Below are 21,929 nucleotides of genomic sequence, written 5' to 3'. Positions count from 1 at the left end.
TTGAAATCAAAACATAACCAGTGCTTTACATCTGAAGTATGGAAATGATAGTTTGAGTTATTCTGGATATTAATAATTATTGACTATTCTGTTAATGTGATGCATCACATCCTTTCTCAGTCTGGTGTTACTGGATCATGTAGTCTTTAGAAGTTAAATGGTTTTCTGTAATTTATCAGAATCAAGCAAAGCTTAAAGAATTGTTAGGATTGATGTGTTTTACCAGTTTCTCTTTTTAACTAATAATGTATCTGTGCAACTGTAAAATCACCAGTAGGAGAATTGTTGCTGTGAGGGTTTAATGTACTCTGACAGTGTACAGAATAAATACAGAATAATCTCATATTGTGTTTAGTACCAAGCAGTAGATTTTCCCTTAAAATGCTCAGCTGCTTCTGTAGAGGGGCTTTTGATGTTTGAGGTGTAATTAGAGCATGCCTCATTGGTTTCTGCGACATTACTAAGCTTGAAATAATGCAACAGCTTTAAGGCAGCTATCAGTGGGAGTTCAAATGCATTCAGAGCCATATTTCATATTTCATGTAGAATCAATATATTTATTGATTGCTCCCTTACAGGAGACGGATGCATATCATTTGAGAATATTCTCAAATGATATGCTAGTAACTGGCTTTTTACATGTGCTATGGCCTTTTATAGCTCTTGGTCTTTTCAATGTTGTATTATTACTGAGGTGGTAATGAGTAAAATGTATCTTAACTGTATGTCATTGGGATTTGCATATGCATTTTCTATTAAGCCAGTCATAATCTTCCAGTTTAATATTAGCAACTTGAAATGTCAAAATGTCTGCATTGTAAAAATCACTGAAGTTATTCATGTTATTAAGATAACTTCGTGGTGCTATGAATTTCTTAAAATGTATCCGAAGTTGATTTTTACAAATCTGTTCTTTTTGTAAAGATAGTGTAAATATGGTATGAGTACCAAAATCTGAAGGCAAAACATTTGTCCCTGCTGTTTGCTGTAGAAAGAAAGTGGTAATTCATTTTTGATAATGTGCTACATTTCCTTTAAATAGGGTCTTTGTGTAGGTTCTATGTGCAGGGAGTTTTTGTTGCCACAGGCTGCCTGCATTCACAGCAGAAAAGGTACTCCTACAGCCTGCAAAAATGAAGATTTCACTAGCACATCTGGGTCTCTGAATCCACCTGTTTCTGTTGAACCATAAAAAGTCTGCACTCTTCTCTTTATTGTTTAGACACCAAGTTCATGTTAATATCTACAGTGAGTTTAAGTTCAGACAGGACAGGTGGGATTTATTTATTTCCAAATAAAAAAATATTTTTCAACTATAAAAGAGGAAGCTTGTTTCATTGGTTTCTGCAGAACAAACTGGTGTCTATTTTGTTTTTTTCTCTTCGTCAAAGTCACTCATTTATTGATGGTCAGAAGTAAAAGCTTTCTCATTGCCGGCTTCCTCTATGAACTTGCTTGGCATTCGGCTCATGTTCTCAACTAAGGAGCCCTGTGATCCATTTTAAAAAAGCTGATGGCTTCAATATCAACTAATAGTATACCAAACAGCCTCTTCATCTGTGAGTGCTCTAAATTTACAATACCAAATAATAGTTTGCTGTTTTTTTAGATTAAATCCATACTTCTATTTTTTCATTATGGATCCTAGATCTTTACATGGTCAGTAAAATAAATAGCAGTGAGTATTAGAAAAAGCATTAGCAAGAAAGACAGCTGAACTATATAAAAACCTATATTTCTGAGCCCAATCCCCTTATAAGGTAAGTCTCATATCCTTCTGTATTGCTGATTGCGGTTGTCAATATCTTTGCTTGTACGTAATGTTGACTTACAGCCATACACCTACTGGTGATGTTCACTAAAGTTGGAAATGTGGTTTTCTTCTGCCAAAATACAGCCCAGTGATATTTTTTAAAATGCAGACAATTCTATGGGTATTTCTGTTTGGTCAGGTCACCTCTGAATGTTATCAATTTGCAAAATACTTGTAGATATTTCATTTTTTTATTCTTTTAAAAGCCAATATACTTATAAATGATGTCAGACAGATATGCGCACTCTAAAAGATTAGTGGAAGACCAATCCCCATGCCCACTTTCCAATTCCTTCACAGTAGGAAAAACATTTTTATTGCCACAAGGGGGCACTGTTAGGCAACAGATTGCAAGAATTACTGTATTCAAGTAGCACTGAATTTCTTCTTGTCAGAATCCAAGTGAGTTGTCATAGAATGCATGAATTTATTTTGTACTCCTTTGGGGGCAATTTCTAGTACTTACTAAAAACAATTACTAAGGAAACACCTTGTTTAATGTTTATAGTTTCTTGTATACATTTTTGTGCAAGGGTGTTTGTATTTCATGCACAGACACACGCATATAATTTCATATTTTGCCTTTTGTTTTCAGGCCTATGGTATGTCTGTCCTGCCCCTAAACCTCATAAAAGGCACTCGGAGTGTTGCATATGAACGTCTGGAAAATGTAGAAGACATCGAGGAAGTAGAGCACCAAATAGAGAAGATCAAAGCCACGGTTGGTCACTGATGATTCATGGCTTTTTTAATGAAAATATATTTTAAAAAACATGTATTTCAGATGAAATGGCAAATTTTCAATAACTGAATTTGCTAACATAACACATGTGACTTGACAATTGTGAACAGTTTATGTGCTCTTGCTGTGGATGATCCGTCAGTGTGTTCCTTGTGTTTCACCAGTGTACCGATGGCCGACCCCTGTCCTCCAGAGACAGGTGTGCTCTGCACCAACTGGAGTCAAAGCTGCAGGTTCTTCAACGAAGGGAGAGACACTTGGAAATAGCTGAAAAGAACTGCTGCACTATGTTCTGCAGAGCCCTTCGTCCTTTTAAGGTGAAGTAGGCTAAAAACATGATCATTTTACTTCCATCAGAAATAGCAGAGTTAAGAGTTAAGATGTCACAGCTGCTGTGTCCAATGAGTTTTGCATGCTGGACTAAGGCTCACATTTGCCTGATGCACACCAGGTGTGAAAATGCCTTTAGCAGGTTTGTGTTCATCTCATGTACTCCATTGGAGCACTGGAGTGATTGTTGGGAGGTGCTTGCAATAAAGTCTGTTGAGGCTGTCCTTAACTGATTTGATGGCAAGTTCCTAATTTGAATCTGAAGCTCCCAATGTTGCAGCCAGTTACATTAGTCACTGCATCAGTCATGGTAAGCAAAAAATCTTATATAAACCCATGCACATGATATAACAGATTATAATACCCTTTCTGTCTGATCTGGACAGATAGCTTTGTCTGTTTTGTTTTTATAGTACAGTATGAATTAAAAAAATCAATCTTGTGGGGATATACAAGGTGATAAAAGAAAGTATTACTAATTATTAATATTTTCTTCTAATAGTAATAATATGTGATAGAATATATTAATTAAAAAAGAACAGCATAATCTGTACAACCATATTGCTCATCACTTTGAGGAATTTAAATTTAATGAGAAGCTCCTCAGAAGTTTAATTGATATGAATCTGTATGCTAAAAGGTGGAAAAGAATATTTAGTTATAATTATATGAAATGATCATATGACTGTAGGCCTAAAAATATTTTAAAAAAAAAACAATGTCAGGAGAAAATGACAGTAAGATGAAAGTCACATTACACTTGTATTTCAGTAGTCATATGCTGCTGGATTTGGAATTGAGAAATCTTCGTAGCTTGTGCACAGCAAATAAATTTCATTTCTTTGTGCTACGCTAACCTGTGAGGCAGAAATTGAACTGCAGTAGCTTCAAAAAACAGGATGAATGCATTTATCTGCAGTGCCTCCAGATGATGTTATTTCAGCCATGTAAAATGGAAAATGAGATTATATTCTTTCTGAACACAATGAAAATGCCTGTACCAAGTTCTGAAAGCCACAATATCTGCCACCTAAGAAGAAAAGAGTTATTTTTTTCTTTTGATAAGATGTTCTACAAATTTGCAGATTTTGTATTTTGTAAGTATATGGTACATACAGGGTGCCTACAGAAACAGAATTGAGAGCAAATAATGTATCACTGTAAGATATAATTTGGTAACAGATCATAAAGAAAAAAAAGATCCTGTTCTTTTTATAGGACTTATAGCAGTCATATTTAGGCTCAGACTAAATGACCAGTGTTCAACAGTTCAATTTCAGAGAGCTGTTTTGGCAGAGAAAATGTACTGTATGTGTGCAATACTTGGTAATGATCTAAAGACACTGACTAGTCACGGTGATGCGTCTTAAAGGGATCAATCTATTTTTTTTTTATTTTGCCAAGCAAGTCAATTGAGAACAAATTCTAATTTTACAATAGCAACCTAGAGACCCAATTATACAGGGAATCTGCTGCAGCAATTTGACTACACCACCTTGCCAAAGGCTACAACATTGGTATCCCATGTGAGATTTGAAACCACAACCCTCTAGCCTTCATTTAAAACACAGATCACAGTGGGTAATGATAGAATAAGAATGCCTTTCCTTTAGTTTTTGATGTTGTATAAGGCAAGGAAGAGCACAATGTTGAACTGGAACAATTCAGGTTCTTGATAAAGGCTTTTTAAAGCCTTTAAGCATCGGCTACCATATATTACCCCTCTGATTTTTATCCAATAGCTGAAAAGGACATTGGTAATAGCTAGCAGTTTAATATCTTGCAGTTATTATATTGAATACTTAACCTTGTATACAAGTTTCCTAAGGCAAACTGTTAGCTGTTAGCTATTATAGCAAATAGCTTTTAGTAAAACGGTGCCATTTTTGTTCTCCCAGAGACACAATGCAATTTAATGCAGATCCTGTTCCTGGTACAATCAGTGAAGTATTTAATTGATGTTTACAAGTTTCTCAACATTGCCCACACTGGTATAAACAGTCATAATGGAGATGTACCTGAAATGTTTTTAGGCAGTAAATTCAAAACATACAAATAACCACGAAACCTGGAGCATAACATAAGGTAAAATAGGTAAAGATAGGTTTTGGTATACACAGTAGTCCTAAGCTTAAAGCTATAGTTGCATTGCATGTAAACTGTGTATTAGTTTTAATGCTTGTTGTTGTCAGAAAATCAAAATGTACCATCTAAATATTGCTGAACGTTGCTAGCATTTTATATAATAACTTGATTAATTGTTTCAGTATAGCTGTTATTTTATGTTTAGGGAGGTATTTGATTAATTTTCATGACAACATTCAGTGAAGTTTAAGTCATACCAGTGACAAATATTGCATTTAGTTTTATGGAATGTAGTTTTTTTTATTATTTTAATCAAGTTGTGTTGTCAGGACATGTTTAAATATTTCATACATTTTTTAAAGCAAACATTTTCAGAAATATTTAAATGTTAGTAAACTTGGATAATGAAGTCTTAAGATTCAATATGAATAGCAATAGGGAGAGCTGGTAATTGTTAGAAATCTAACTTCACTTGCTCTGAATTCAGGATAATAACTGGATTGGTTTACTGTTTGTTACAGTGACATAAATGAAAATAACATTAAAGTATTTCATCCTGATTTGTCTCAGATCTGATGTGAAATATGATTTGCTTAACAAATGCTCAACAGATCAAAAATATCCATGAGAGTGCTTATCTGTTGTATTACGATACCAAATGATGAATCCTGTAGTATTTGTTACTGCTTAGCCTGATCTAAGCTAAGCAAGACTGTGCCTGGTCAGTACTAAGCTGGAAGACCTCTAAAGTAAAGGTTGTTGCTGTATATGTGATGTTGACGGACCAGTAGGTGACATCTTTGAATTCTAGACCAGAACATCCAAAACAATGTGCCAATATAGTGACAGGGGACAACGTGCTGTAGCTGGAGGAAATGAAACCAAGTTCATTAAAGATTCCATGACTCTATCTGGAAGCGAAGGCAAACCCAGATACCTCGGTATCTTTGTCGAATTCTGCCTTGGGCTAGGGAAGTGTGGCTGTACCTTAATATGAAATTTAAATTAAAAGGCCACTAATTCTCAAAAAGCAGTAATTGTGCAATGTGCATTTTTAGCTTTACTACACATACACAGCTAATGTGCTCTAAAACACCAGTGTGTTATTGTAATATTTTCTTAGTTTGTCCACAGAGGGATAAAGAATTCTCTTCAGATGTAATCAGATTTGACAGAAGGATGGGGACTTTTTTGTGTGCTTCATAATATTATACTTCAGCGATTAGTATCCTGATGGTGTTCTGTTAACTGTAGCATCACATTTGGGAATCCAAGACAATTAACTTGAAATTGCTCTACTGTGGTGAGCGCTCCATTATCCTGTAAATGGAAAAGATCTTGGCCATATCGGTACTGTTTAGCTTGATGAATAAAGCAGAATTTTAGAGCAATTTGTTTTGAGTTTCATGTATTTAGTTAGCAAGAGGAAAATAAACCTGATTTCTCTGGGGATTTCCAACCATACAGGTTTGTGTGCACACTGCAATTAAAGTTCTTATGCTTCTCAGTGTAATATAACACCATACAGAATATTTTAAGAAGGTTAATATTATTAGGTTTTTGGAAAGAGACCTGAAAATAGCAGTTGCACCAAATTGATTTGTACTTACCAGTGATGATCTAATGAAGCTTTCCTATTCCATATGAAGAAAACATGAGCGGTAGCTTACTTCAGTGTTAATGGGGAGAGATGAGGCAGTGCTCAGATGTGCAGTGCCATATATGCCCTTGCAGTTCTTGACCTGGAGCTTCTTCTTGCTGAGACAAATCCCTGTTCACTTTTTCAAATGAAATCATATTGAAAATTTTTTTCTGTGACAGTGTAATATGTACATATAGCAGCAGATCTAAGAATCACCATCTTGTATCTGAAACAAGGTTATTTCTTAATTATGTTGGACAAACATTTTCTTAATGCTTCATTGTGAGTGATACTCTACTTCTGCATTTATTGGACAAATTTAGATAAAAGTGATTTAACATTTCAACACTTACAGTATATATACTGTATATCAGTCATTGTAGTTTTGGGATGTCTATTTTATTGCACTGTCAAGTTTTAGCATTCACCATGGTGCTCAGTAAAGAGATTCTTTCTCATCTTAAACCACTTCAGTCTTATTCTTGCTCCAGGCGCACATTTCATGTTTACATCCCTGTTGCAGTGATCACTGCAATTTAATATACAGCTTTCTCTGTAAATGCATTGCAATTCTGTATCTATGCAAACATAATCAACTTTATACACAAGGATTTTTTGCCCGTTTATAATTCAAGGTATTTTGTTTTAGTAGATGCACTAGTGACAGCACTGAGATGCTATCATATCCCTTTGCCAGGGCTGCAGTTAAATGCAGTTAAAAGCTAAGAGCTTTTTAAAGAGCTTTTCACAGATTTTGTTATGGGTGTCACTTATCCTAGAAAAATATGGCACTATGGTGTGGTAGGTCTGAAATTTAAATATTTTATTTCTGGCTATGCAATACATGAAAAAAAATCTGTTGTCGCAAGCATAAGAAGTACCAAGAAGTGTACAGCATAATTGTACTTAAATATCAATTAAGGAGTGCTGTGCTGGGGTATTAGCAGAACTTCATTATGCAATAGCCACTATACAGATCTGTGTCAAGGGACCAGGAAGACTTAATTAGGCTTCATAGATGGGCAAAACTTTTGAACATATTAGGACTGAAATTAAATTCCAAGGTTGTCAGTACATTAGTGTTAGACCCCGCTTTGTAATGTTATTCTCATGGGCTTTTTATAAGATAGATAGATAATACTTTATTAATCCCGGAGGGAAATTGATAAGCATTTGATTTGATAAGCAAAATTATAAGCATTTGATTACAAAATTGATGTTCTATATTTTAAGAATACCCAAACACAGTCACCTTCATGTGAGTGAAAGACATGCACGGTAGATAGGGAGTTCATTTTCTTTTTCGTGTTCATCAGGTCTGACTTGATAATCATTTTGGGTAACTATTTTAGGAGTTTGTGAGTTCTTAATGAGTGGCATTAACAAATGATGGACAGCCCAAGAACAAATTTAGGTACTTTGTTGTCACTAATAAAACATAACCTACATGTCTATAAAGTCAACAAGCCTCATTAGTGAAACATGGGTTTAATGGTTAGTGCTAAAAACAAATCTGTTACTCATTACCGCTTACATTTTCTTGCTAATAACTGCTATTACATGATAGTACTGAAATCGCATTGCTTTTTGACTTAGAATTTAAAAATGTATTAAAAGGTATTAATGTTAAAAATAATTGTAATGAAGAATGTTGTATTTCTTATTCCATTACAAAAATTCAGGTGTTTGTTTCTCTGGTATATACAGTACTTGCACAGAATATCTTACTTTTTCACCAGGGAATACAATTAATAAAAATATTTCTGAACTAAAGCTGTCCGCTTTAAAGACAGCATTTTACAAAAATAAAGGTTCACAAGTAAAAAAGTAAAAATAAAGGATGTTACAGTCTCCTATGTTTTGTGCAAATTAGTTTATATTTTGGGGCATTCTGCGTATACATTTGAATTAGTATAGCTTAAATGGTAATTGATTATTTAAGTAATGACACATTGCAATTTATATTGTGTGTATTGAATTAGCTATAGTTATAGCTATAGGCTTATGTTTAGAACATACAAAATTGAATACCATGAAGTCTTCAAAAATCCAGTAGTCAATGTCCAAGAAGTGGACATGCAAAACTTGTGCAAGTGTATTTTATTTATTAACATTTGAAATTAACATGTACAGTCCTTCAATGATGAGAATGTGTTCTGAAGTGGTTACCAGAGTTTGAATTAAATTATTTTATATTTTATATTTTTGCTTTTACTTTGAATTGAGTGATTTTACACATGGTGTACTGAAAAAGAACTTTGGTTTGAGATGGAAGAAATTGCATCAATTAATTATACAATATTATTATGAAGATATTATACATTATTAATACTTTTTCTGGTGTTTTGGTATAAGGGCAAACTTGAGTTCTGCGTGCACTTCTGTGTGCAATCAATGAACTGCCAACAAACTTAAGCTATCATGCCTCAGTGGTGACATTATGTATAAACATAAAAATAGTGTCCACTTCAGAATTAATTTTGTTTTGTGTTCTGACGCATTCATCTCTTCATTTCAGATTGTGTGTGGAGTGTTTTTCATCTTGGTGGCTCTCTTGTTTACTATTGCACTTTTCATATCAAAGTGAGTATTATTTGGATTCATAGGCTAATGTTATACAGTGATAAAGAACAGAATAGCCTTAAGTTTTAGTTTTGCATTTTGTATTAGTACATATTAGTAGTATTAGTAGTGATTTTTAAACTAAGTGTTTAGATTACACTTCAAACTATGTCATGAGCAGAAATCTTTTGTATCATTTTTTTGGAAGAACAACAGAACAAAACTCTTCCATGGTTGATAGCTGTTACCAGTTCAGCTTCCAGAAACGACCTGGCTATTAAGTTCTCTTCTTTTTCTCTTAAATCCCTCTCCAATCCCTGCAAGTGAATTTACCTGGACTTTTTTATTTTTATTATTTTGGATATATTATTTTTTAAATAAAAATGATAATCCAATCCATAAATAATTATACTCTATATATTTATACAATGTATATTAAATTGTGTTAATATATATAGTAAAAACAAAAAACAATGCTACCACTAATCAATATGTTAATGTTTTGTACTATTAAAAGTGCAGCTTACTGTACATAACTGTGCTGATTATAAAGAGCAGACTGTTTGTTGTTTCTTAAATTCAGCTTGGATAAAGCTCTTCATTCTGCTGGAATCAACTCTGGATTCATAATCTTTGGAACTAATTTGACCAATCCATTAAATGAACTGTTGTTGGCCCTACAGCCTGTAAGTATAAAATACATTTTAATACAATTTTTCACATTTCTTCTGTTGTATACATATTTTGAGTTCTTGTTGCCTTTAACCTGCCAATTTGTGTGGTCACTTCAATTGTTTGCTTTCTTTTGTGGCACATGATGGACCCTCTGAGCCTGTTAACCTGTTAAGTCAGGAGCCTGTTAACCCTGATCCTGTTCTACACTAGTCTGCCTTATTCAATTTTCTATTTTGGCTCCCCAGTTATTTCCTTGCTGCTGTGTTGATTCTTTCAGTTTTGCTTTGGGATCACCTGATTTAATTCCTTTATGTAATGAAGCAGATGCTGCAGTCTCTGCACAGCACAAGTGGTGCATTAATCGATTTAAATATCTCGCACGATGTAACCTGCCACAATCAGCAGGTCCATGTTCCAAGAAAGTACGATTTCAATGCAGGAATAGTTCAGATGCTGAACATTCATAAAAAATTGTTCACAAGAATGTTGGCAAGCTGAAACTCAGATTCTCAAATTCTAAAATGATTAGGTCTTCTGGGACACATGGTAATTACCATTTTTGTGATTTATCCAAAACCTTTTGTTAGATCTTTGAAAACACAGGTCGGTATGTATTCTACCCACTTGAAAGTGCATATTGCTCTTTAGCATCTGTCAACTTTCAAGGCATTAAAATTGCTGAAAAAGTTCAGATTGATGTAGAACATTAGAAATGTTCATTCAGTGATTTGATTTCAGTTTAAGAATACTAAGGTCAGGGAATTTAATGGATAGACAGACATATTTTCATTAAAATGTAATTAAAAAAACGTTTTTGCTATTTGTACAATTTCTAGTAATATTACTGCTTATATTTAAGAATGCTTTATTTGTACATTTCTTTGACATCCTTTTAATTTTTACTACTGTTCCTTTACCTGTGACTACTGTTCTCTAATTCACACAGCCCTCTTATGGCTGATCAGACAGACTTTGCCTTCTTTATCAGTTCTCACTTTTCAGTGGCCTTGATTTGCTGTTCATTGTCATTCCTTAGATTGTTAAATTGATATATAAATCTTTCCCTCTAAATTACTGTCTTAAGAAATGTGGCAAAACCATTGCCCTTCACAATTAACAGCACTAAATTGATAATTAATGCTTATTTTTTCAACATTATCAGTTAGTGGACAAAAAATGGAATCCACCTGAGGGGTGTAAATAAGGGCCACCAAGTACATTGAAAGCAGGTTTCCTTTCACACAAATGTGGCTAAGTTGTTAATTGAGCAAATAGGTCTGGCTGCCTTTAGTTGTGGCTAGCAATTCTGTAAGAGGAGACCCCAGCAACTTTGACAGAGGGGTGATTCCTGTGGCACGTTTGGCAGCAGCAGTGCAATTGTGGCGCCAATTTGAAGAACTTTGTCCCTGGATGGAGTGCAGGGCACACTTTCCTGGCATGGTTTGGTTGCACTTATTGTCATAGAATGTATGGCCAATGCTAATTGCTACTTAATGATACTTATTTATCGTCTTCACCCCATGTGAAGCATTTCTTTTCTGCTGGGAGGGATGTTTTCCATGATGACAATACCCCCATCCAGAGCATGTGTGGCCACCCAGTGCTTTGATGAGCAAGACACTGATTCCATATATCATGTCCTTCCCAGTCCCAAACCTAATCATTGAACCTAATCAAGACAGTATTTTCGATCTCCATCCAGGATTGAGCTGATTTAATTTCTTGTGGGAGAATGGTGCTGTATCCGTTCTGCAGAATTCCACGCACTTCCTTGGTGCATACTGGCCATATGTGGTGGCCTAATACTGTCTTAAGTGATTTTAAATGAGTGCTTCAATTATTTGTCCACTTTGTACGTGGATGTAGTTTATACAAAATATTAAGGATATTTAAGATATATTGGTGTGTACTACAAAACCGGATTTATATGCAGCATTTATAACTTAACACAATATTGAGGCTAATTCATTGTGTCTTGCTTTCAGGTCTTTCCATTGGATTATGTCCTGATTACTGTTATCACAATGTACTTTGTCTTCACCTCCATGGCAGGAATACGGAACATGGGCATATGGTTCTTCTGGATAAGGGTAATGTGTTGGAAAGTACATAGTCGATCTACAGTGTTATTATTGATAATGGTGTTATTAGTAGTGATTGTACAACCGAAAATGAAAAAAAGGACAAAGGAGAAAAAATATAGGTTTGGAATAAAAGGCTTAGTTGTATTAGAAGGCAACATAGAATAAAATAGGTTTGATTTTTATCTAAAGGGATATTTGTCCTTTTCAAGGCTGTCTTTTGAAATGCCAGTCAGTATAATGTACAAGATTTGCATTAAAATAAGACTTGTCTTGTATTTTATAACATTTCATCTTAGAATGTACAGTTAATACATAGAGGTTCACTTGGAAAACCATTGTATTCAGGATGTGCTTTTGTGCTGTTTTATTTTTTCCATTCCTACTGTGTTTGATGGAGTTACAAACAATTATTTCTTACTAATAATTATGAAGTTGCATTCTAAGGCATTGTACTGATCATTTGGATTATTAACAAAAGTTATGTTTTCTATGGTTTTTATTAAACCCTTTCTATTTGGTCCTTTATTTCTATGACAGTTGTACAAGATTAGACCAGGAAGAACCCAACCCCAGGCTCTTCTGTTTCTATGCATGATTCTTCTGCTGATTGTTCTGCACACTAGCTACATGATCTACAGCCTGGCTCCTCAGTACGTCATGTATGGCAGCCAGAAGTACCTTCTGCAGGTAAGAAGCACACTGGCCTAGCTGGCAGAAAAGCAGTAGTCCTTTAAGGCTGTTGGATCTTCAAGAATTCCTGATTTATTTTCTTTTGTGTATAAGACATGGCACCTTTTTCTTCCCAGCTGGAAAATGCAACTTAAATATGTGCAACCGTGTCTAACGGGCCAAATAGCAATGCTATTTTTGTGAAAGGAACCAAGAATACTGCTCAGTGTTGACAGCTAGTACTTTTAGTGGTACAGAGTAGTCTCTCTCATGCCACATTTACTGCACTTTCTGCAATTATTCAGCCAAGCCATTCCCAAATTACTTTCTGTTTTCATCAATTAATACAAACTTTCACATCTGATTTATTGTTGCTTGGAAGCAGAAAAAATAGCTTCAGGCATCCCAGACTTCAGCACTCTGAGTAACTCATGCAGTTCTTTGTAGCAAACTGTACTTGAAACTGAAGCTTTCTAGTCTCTGGTTTGCTGAGTGAGCTCGGTGAATACAGTACACTCCATCGCTATGACTATCTGTGACACATATTCCAGTGTTAGGCACTGTGTATCCAGCGGCTATCAAAAGTATTCACCCCCCTTGGACTTTTTTGCATTTTATAGCACTACAATATAGAATTACAATATATGTAATTGAGATTTTTTTACATTGATTGACACAAAACACTGTATAATATCGAAGTGAAAACACCTGGTAGCATAAAGCAACTTATAAATATAAAATGGCAAAATTGAGCTTGAAGAAATTCTGTATAAAAGATTCTTATGTTAACATTTACATCTTCTAGTCTGCGTGTGGAAGGAAAAAGGGCAAACAATGTAACTGAAATTAAAACTAGGTGGAATGGCATTTAAAACTGGGTTCTGCAGGTGTATCAAGATCAAGACCTTTTTTTGGCTTTTTTCAAAAAACATTTTAAACACCAGTTTCTTTCAAGATTTCTGGACCTGTTATGTACTACCAATCAAAAGGGCTAGTAGCCTCCTATTGTTTGTAACCAATCATAAATAGATACTGACAAAATATTTGTATCTTTTTTGTTTGTTGTGATATAGCTGGCAGGATTGTCTGAATGACATTGTGTTAAAATCATGAAATCTTATGTCAATGTCTTAATGTCTTAAAATATGTTTTTTTGCCCAGAGTAAGATACCATCTGTTGATGCCTTAATGGGGAATTCTACCACTGGGATGTCAAAGATATGTGATGCAGATGCTCCTGAAGGTAAGAAGTGATCTAAATCTTTATTTAACTTTTTCACTGCCATCATTGCAAGCTTGCAGGCAGCTAGTTATTGAAGATGATGTTGCTCTGAAAAGCCCATAGCTCAAAAAGTCACAATGATGCTAAATCAGTTTTCTTCCACTGCTTGGAGACTTCCAGTCATGAGGCAGCCAAAGGCATGGGCAGGGCTGTCTGAACTGTAGGGCTCAGCCTGAAAGGCGTCTTGCTCAGTGAGAAGGCTTCTCACTTTTACTGATTGAGCCACTTGGTTTGACCAGATCACTAGTATTTCTAGAGTGATTTTGATGGTAGCAATGAGCTTGGTATCCAGAGGAAGGCTAAATAAGTCAACTGATTTGAACCATATGCGGCATTAATGGTCTTGTTTAGCCATGATGTACTCTGCTCTTTGGACTTTGATATTGTTCATTGTTTAACATATATTGAAATTCTGAGTAATCACGCTTCTGTAGCAATTCAATTTTAATCATGTTAACTATTATTATAGGCACACGTGCAGGAGTTATACACCTTAGTGAATGGTTGAATATATACACAATACATAGTTTACATATTATAACACTTTTGTGGTGTTAAGGTAAAATTATTTCTGTGTTGGTGTTGAAATGTTAGGTTAGTGTGCAGGACATCATGGGGGGGAAAAACTACCAGTCAAAACGTCAAGAAAGTTGGTTACTGGCATGTCTTTTAAAATAACTTTATTATTTTACATTTATTGAGAATAGGCTGTGTAACCTTGTCTTCACGTGGTGGTGTACAGCCCAAGCTAACTGAGTTTGACCCAGGCTGACAGGCGTCAGTGCCAATATATTTATTCTTCATTATTTTTTAAAATTGAAATACTATTGTAGATTTCCCTTTTTTATGTCTTTCACTGTGGGGTCGCTTGTTGCCCTCATTCAGTGACACCCAGTATCCAGTATCCGCAGGCAATAACAAAACCTGGATTCAAGCAGGAAATATTCTTGATGTAGAAACCATCATGTATCCGCTTCCTGTGAAATCACATGATTTTTATGTTGTAGTTTTTTACAACATATCGTCTTCTTGGGGTTTTATGACTTGAGATTTGTGGCACCACCTTTTTTGTGGCCCTTATAATTAGTGTTGTTTTTTCTGTTTGAATGTATTTAGTTCTTTGGATTTACTACCTGCTTTGCTACTTTTACTACCTCTTTGAATATTTAATTCTGGTGAAGATGCAATTATTTCTCAGAGCAGGTTACTGGGTAATGTACAGGGGAGATGGCCAAACTGAAAAATGAAGGTATAGGTTTTAAAATTAAAACATTGAAAAGGAAACAGACAGTGATAGGAGTGGAAAAGATGAAACTGAATAAGTCTCACAGTCCGCATGAACTAATTACTTCTTAAGTAAAACACAGAAGGTCTCTTCTCCTTAGATTGAATAGTTTGTTGCAGCCCTCATAGTTTAGAGAAGCATTTTCTCTTAACAACAAACTGGCAGTTACAGGGAGACTTTCTCTCTGGAACATTTAAAGAAGAATTTGATTTTGAAATCACTTCAGCCCTGTGCTAGGAGGTCATTTTCAGAGGTCAGCATGTACAGGGTTTCATATGCACACATTTGTCCTCTGTATTTCTTTCTGTTCTGCTACCTGGTGCATTAAAACAAATAACCCAACAGGTCTTTGGAAGTCATTGACATTGAGGGCTCTAGATTTTCACACACTTTCATGTGTTTAATGCCTGAATATTGTCTGTTTAGATTAGGTGAAATAGAAACAGATTTTGCTTTAAAATTCCAGAGAAGTTCAAACTTGGCAAACAATGCTCAGGAAAACATATGTGAAAGCAGAGTTCTTTACTGAGGGCCACACTCCACAGCAGCACTTTGTGTTTAATGACTGGCGCAGGTTCACAAATAACAAGAACTCTCTCATAGTTACCAGAGTAAACCAAAGAAGAAAGAGTAGTTGTGAGCCTGTCACATCAACAGACCCTTTTCAGAAAAGAAACAGTTCTGTATAGTAGCCGTAACATAGTGTAGATTATTCCTTTGGAAACAGCAGGGGTTCACCATCTAGGAAAAACTTCAGTTAAAGCTGCGTAACTTCACAGGTGTGGTGGATTTATATTCTTCCTTGTGCTGCATTTAAAATATTTTTCTTATTGGTTATAGTGTATTTAGCATCTGAACTAGAAACTAGGCAAATATCATTTGACCCTTGTTCCCATTCTGTGGCTAAAAGAATATGTTCTAGGCTCTTTGCCAGTGGAAGCTGGAAGTATTTGAAAAGAGTAGAACAGCCCTTAGGCCATTAGGAAAAAAAACTGAAAAAGAAAGGAAAACAAAATATCATAGTGATGATAATGAACATCATTATTTTCCCATTTGTTACAGCTTTTAAACTGTTTGTTTTAAAATAAAACAATTACCATCACAGGGTGAAACTGTTTATATAGGGGTTCTAAAAATATACCCTGTCAGAGCTTTATTGTATTAGTCCAATTTCTTTCAAAACAGAGATGATATACAGAAGTTACTGAGTGGGTCATCAGCAAAAACCCACCTCCACTTGATTCAACATCACCATTTTTAGCTCAGCACTTGGCAATATTGCTGTCTCTCAATCTGTTTATTAAGAATGTGCTTTAGTGTTGTTTTTTTTTGTGCCATCGCCTCTTACTGTCTGGTCATGCAAATAGCTTATCTAATATTGATTCTTTCCTAGCAGCATTCTAAAAATATAAGCTTTATTGTTCTCAAGAAACAAATGACTCTCTGCAGTCATTAAAAATCCCAGGGCGTTTCTCGAAAAGAGTAGTGGTGTAACCCCACCTTCCTGGCCAAATTTCCCATTGGCCCTTACCAGTCATGGCCTCCTAATAATCCCCATCTATGAATTGGCTTCATTACTCTGCTCTCCTCCCCACTGATAGCTGATGTGTGGTGAGCGTTCTGGCGCACTATGGCTGCTGTCGCATCTTCCAGGTGGGGCTGCACATTGGTGGTGGTGGAGGAGAGTCCCCATTACCTGTAAAGCGCTTTAAGTGGAGTGTCCAGAAAAGCGCTATATAAGTGTAAGCAATTATTATTCTTATTCTTATTCTTATTATTTTTATTATTATGAATGTTTTAGCTATGCTTTCTGTATTTAACCAAGAGACAGTATAACAGAATTATTTTGCATAATAATAAATTACTTCTGGCACTGTGAGCAAACACTTCACCAGTGCAAAATATATGTATCTTCAGATCGGGTAGAGATCCATAAATTAACTGTGCCTTTAGTAATACAAATATTTTGAGTGAGCAGTACAAAGATCTGCAATATCTGTTTTCTTATTTCTTACAATAATTTATTATTTGTAGGCACATAACTTCTGATTCTGGATCATTTAATATTCTTCGCCTTTTATACGTAAATGCAGTGTTCTGATAATGTCAGTCATCAGATCCAATTGAAGGACATGAAAATGTACCTAGGGCATACTACACATATTCCCTTTATTGTTCTCACACCAATTTGGCTAGGAGTCAGTTTGTAAATCTTATAAAACTGGTGTTGTCCAACTTACCCAGCATATTCTATGAGCTTCTGTGTTGGAACCTTTAAGAATTACACCTCAGTTTAGTCAATTTAGTGTCCTTTTTTCTTTTTCTTTCCAGTACAATAATTATTGTACAGTGCTTTCAGGTGCTTGAAATGAACTTATAAATAAAAATGTTTTAATTAAATAATACAGACATGGGAAAACTGATTATGTGCCCTCATGTTAAAATAAAACAATTCTATCACATGCTTCAGCCTGTGCGTACCTGCTATCACTCCTGACTGCCTAAACAGTCGCCATCTTACTGAAGAATTATTCAGTTTCTCAGCCAGCTGTCAGATCCTTCTCATTACCCTCCAATTGACTTCACTCTGCCCCACTCCTCCCACCTGCTGGCAGCATGAGATCTTAGTCATTGGAAGGAACGGCAAAAGTGTTTTCATTATAATGTACTTTGGTGTACCAGATGCTCTAAGTAGGTGTAGCACAGGTGGTCAGGCTTGGTTTTCAGCCTCTGTTTCATAACAGTGGCCAAGTATTGCAGCTACTAGGCCAAAGGGAATGTACTCTAAAAGAGCCTATCTCTGCCTTGGGGAATTTGAATGCACTGGAGAGTCCCAGGAAGTAATTTCTCTATAACAAGCTCATTATAAAGTATTTATTCTGTTACGCAGGTGGTTTGCAAGTCTATACATAAGTGACTAATCATTTCACATTAGAGCAAAATGTAAATTTTGATTTATCTGGCATACAATTTTTTAGGTTCTACCTTTCTTTGCGAAGATATTTAATACTTAGAAATTAAGTACTGTAAGTGACTTTTGTCATATATCCGTAACCATATATACTGTACATGTTGATTTAAAAGTCCCATAAAGAAGCAGTGCTGACCTAATGAATCACGTAATGCCACGTGTTACCAGTATCAAGTTGTTTGTATTTTATTGTTTGCTTTGTTTTGGAGGAGTGTAGAGCTGGCAACACTGGCAAAGAAACTAGAATGCTGAACATGCTAAATGTCCTTTAGTTTACTGACTGACAGTTAATCTTAATATTCATGTCTAACTACAGTTTTTACGGTAATAGATAATACTAGACGACCTCCAGGAATCTAGTCAGGCCAAATGTGCTATAGTTTGTTGACAGTGTAAATAATATATTGACTTATTTGACTATTTGGCAATAGTAAGGATTCTAAAGGTTAAATACATTGTTTCTAATAACTAAAGAAAGTAATTGCCTGGTGGTTCATTTGAGGTGTGTATTAACTCTGAACTGAATTCTTTAATTTTGCACTTGCTATAAGATAGTTGCACTGACAGTGATTTAGGATTTAAAATTAAATGTCAAAAACAATCTGTGTGCATTATAACTAATACATCCATCCATCTGCTTTTGATTTCTAATTGAAATCATGCAGTTAAACATATTTTGTTGTCAATGAAATCTGTAAAAGAAATCTCAAGATATTACCATTTGTTCAGATCAAATGTTTATTTAAATTGTGATCTCTGGGGAAAAAAATATACCTTTTTTAAGAAAACGGAAATTATGAAATCTTCTGTATATTTTTTATTTCAAGTATTACATAACCGTTACAAGACCAGTAATCTGTTGATAGATAATGGTACTTCATTCTGATCCCTTATTGAAGCTTACAGTAATCGGTTAAAAACTGTGATAGACAAACTCTCTAGAATTAAAAGCTGAAACTTTTAATCTGGTCAATTGGAGCTTCATATTTTTTTCCTGAACCAGGTGTAAAGATCCTTAGAGTTTAAGTTCACATGCCATGTTAAATTGGCAAATCTAAATTTACTATCTTTTATTCCCAATTTTTCTTGTTGCTGTTGAAAAACATTTCCTTTTGTATTCTAGTGCTTGTGTAGACTTGATATCAGTGTAAGACATAGATGAAAGTTAAACCAAATAGTTATTCTGCACAGTGCTCCAAATAAATATGGCCTCTCACATATGGTTAATGCATCTTAACTAATTTTCCATTGTTTGATATGACCACTAGACATCTCTAGTGAAACATTTCGAATACATTCTGACCTGTTGTGTTTTAATCTCAGAATCAGACCAACCATGGCATAGAAACTAGGGGAGAATATTAAGTGCTTTGAGACAGTTATGCTTTTTCAAATACATGACACCAAGGAATAATGGAGTATTATGGAGTAACTGTCAACCTGTGCCACTTATATGCATTCATTTCCACCGAATGTCTATGAAATGTGAGGTTAACCCTTACTGAAGAATAAAGGAGCTTTTATTTTTGTGTTTGGAGGTAACAAGAAGTTGCTAATCAATATTGAACTAATGTGTTAAAATTCGAGTCACATTAACACAGCAGTAAAAGCATAACTCTGAGCCAGGATGCTACAGAGCATTAATTGTGTTTGTTCAAGGTCACAAGCAGGGGTATACAAGTACAATACAGCTGAGCTATGACAGCCGAATTTTAGCTGAGCTGGGATACAAATAAAAAGCAACTTTAAAGCTGTTCTAAAGAATATCTTGAGCCTTTTTAAGGCTGTATGTAGAGCACTCCTTTCTGATTTTTCTTAATTTCTCCATTGAGACAATAGGTTATGGTTAGACGAGAACTATTAGGTTATCTCATAATCACAAATAAATTGTTTTAACTTAACTGTCGCAACACTTTTGGGGTACACTGTATGCTTAGAATCACTATCACACATTTCCTTTTCCTTTGTGCTATATCGTTTTCTTGGCACAGGGAACAGGGTGTTTAGCCAAAACACCCCCTATCCTGACAAGGGCCTAAGACCTGGAAAAATGCAAAACTAACCCCCTAAAAAATGCCCTCACCCATCACCATATTTCACAGTGAGAGTTTTTAAACATACGATCCTTACCTTTTTACACCAAACATAAAACAAAGGTTTAATTTTGGTTTGTTTGACCATAAGATATAGTTCCAGTTATCACTTGCATATACAGTAGTTATACACTGGTGCTAGAAAGTTTTTGAACCCTTCATAATTTTCTGAATCTCTGCACAAATTTGACCTAAAATGTGATCAGATCTTCATCTAAGTCATACAAATAATGAGAACCCAATAAAACAGATAACACACAAAAGGATATACTTTTTCATTCATTTATTGATCAAAATGATCCAACATTAAATGTCTTTGTCGGAAAAAGTATGTGAACCTCTAGGATTAAGTTAAGAGGATAATTAGAGTCAGTAGTGTCAATCAATGGGATGACAATCAGGTGTGAATTTGGTGGCCCTGCTCTATTTAAAAAACATCAACCTAGTCTTCACTACCAAAGTCTGGTCTTCACCACACAGGTTTGTGAACGCATGCCATGCCTCGATCAAAGGAGATTTCTGAGGACTGAAGTCATGTGAATCCCTATTATTGCACATAGTGGCCACTCAACTAATATTATTTTAATTTAGGTTTGCTTTTAATTTAGGTTAAATTATGTAGTTTACAAATACTAATTGCTAATTCAAAGTGTCATGGTTACAAAACTTTAAAGCAACAAAATGTGGAAACTATGCAAGGCACTGATGTTTTTTTATTCTCATTTCGTTGGTCATATGGAGGGCACCATTTGTGTCTCAGGGCAATAGTCTTCCATGCATTATTTTTCCTCTTATAGCGTGTAACACTGCATATATTCAGCAGTAAATAGTGGGAGTGATATTGGCCTGAGGCAAGTTATCAGTTCCAACTTTTTTCCCCAGTGGATGGCTGATTGACAGAGATGAAACCACTTGAGCATGTTGATGTAAGCTTCAGTCTTCGATAGCTGGATCTCACACCTTGCCGAGAATTTCTTCTCATCTTGGCAAGGTTGCATTTGACACAATTTGTTATTGTGCTTCCACGTGCAGTGTTCGCTCGGGCTGCTGCGATTACATAACAGCCATTACACAACACAGTGGAGGAGGAAGTGTCAAGCAGGGAGAACGCATGTGACAGCAAAAAGGTTTCTCTCAGAACAAACGCAGGTCTGTTCAAGAGATCTGTGTAGTCAAAAACAAAATTGCCTGTAAAGCAGAGCCAAGCAAAAGGCCATTCTGGCATTCAAAATAACAGAAAATAAATGGCCCTGAGACATGCAAAATCGCAAGGGCTTTTGGGTTAGGAACATTAGTCCACTTTTTACAGCTATATCTGAATTTAGAGCACATCTTAAAAGACAATTTTGCCTTGCAGTGCTGAAAGTAAAAGGTCTTTCAGTTTAATAACCCTGTTTCAGGGTTTTTCTGCTGCAATGCTTTTGGGGAACTGGAATGACCTGGAAATCTTTACAGGAATATGTTTGGATGCTAGATTTAAAAAGGAGAGGAGACCAACTTTTATTTTTTTGTTTTATTATACTACAATATGTTTGAGCATATACTAAATAATATGTAACTTTATTAAAATTAAATACTGGTTCATTACAAAATCTGTATTCTGTCTAAATGTCCTATAATTTTATTACACTTTTACTCCAGAATCAAGACATGAATTAAAATGTCCTCAGTTAAAGCTGTTATGTTGCAGAATTGT

General features: G+C 35.1%; 1 protein-coding gene across 1 annotated transcript in view; it reads left to right on the top strand.

The window, feature by feature from the left end:
* Positions 1-21,929, top strand: part of lmbrd1 (LMBR1 domain containing 1) — a 91,291-nt gene that overhangs the window by 45,349 nt on the left and 24,013 nt on the right. Inside the window, exons 8-14 of the mRNA XM_088609778.1 lie at positions 2,409-2,534; positions 2,720-2,872; positions 9,131-9,195; positions 9,758-9,860; positions 11,835-11,939; positions 12,471-12,620; positions 13,764-13,845. Coding sequence (XP_088465904.1) covers positions 2,409-2,534; positions 2,720-2,872; positions 9,131-9,195; positions 9,758-9,860; positions 11,835-11,939; positions 12,471-12,620; positions 13,764-13,845 — 784 coding nt within the window. The remainder of the gene's footprint in view (positions 1-2,408; positions 2,535-2,719; positions 2,873-9,130; positions 9,196-9,757; positions 9,861-11,834; positions 11,940-12,470; positions 12,621-13,763; positions 13,846-21,929) is intronic.

Source organism: Lepisosteus platostomus, chromosome 17, assembly GCF_059453375.1.
Source record: "Lepisosteus platostomus isolate fLepPlt1 chromosome 17, fLepPlt1.hap1, whole genome shotgun sequence".
Lineage (NCBI taxonomy): Eukaryota > Metazoa > Chordata > Actinopteri > Semionotiformes > Lepisosteidae > Lepisosteus > Lepisosteus platostomus.
This window is presented reverse-complemented; position numbering and strand designations above follow the sequence as displayed.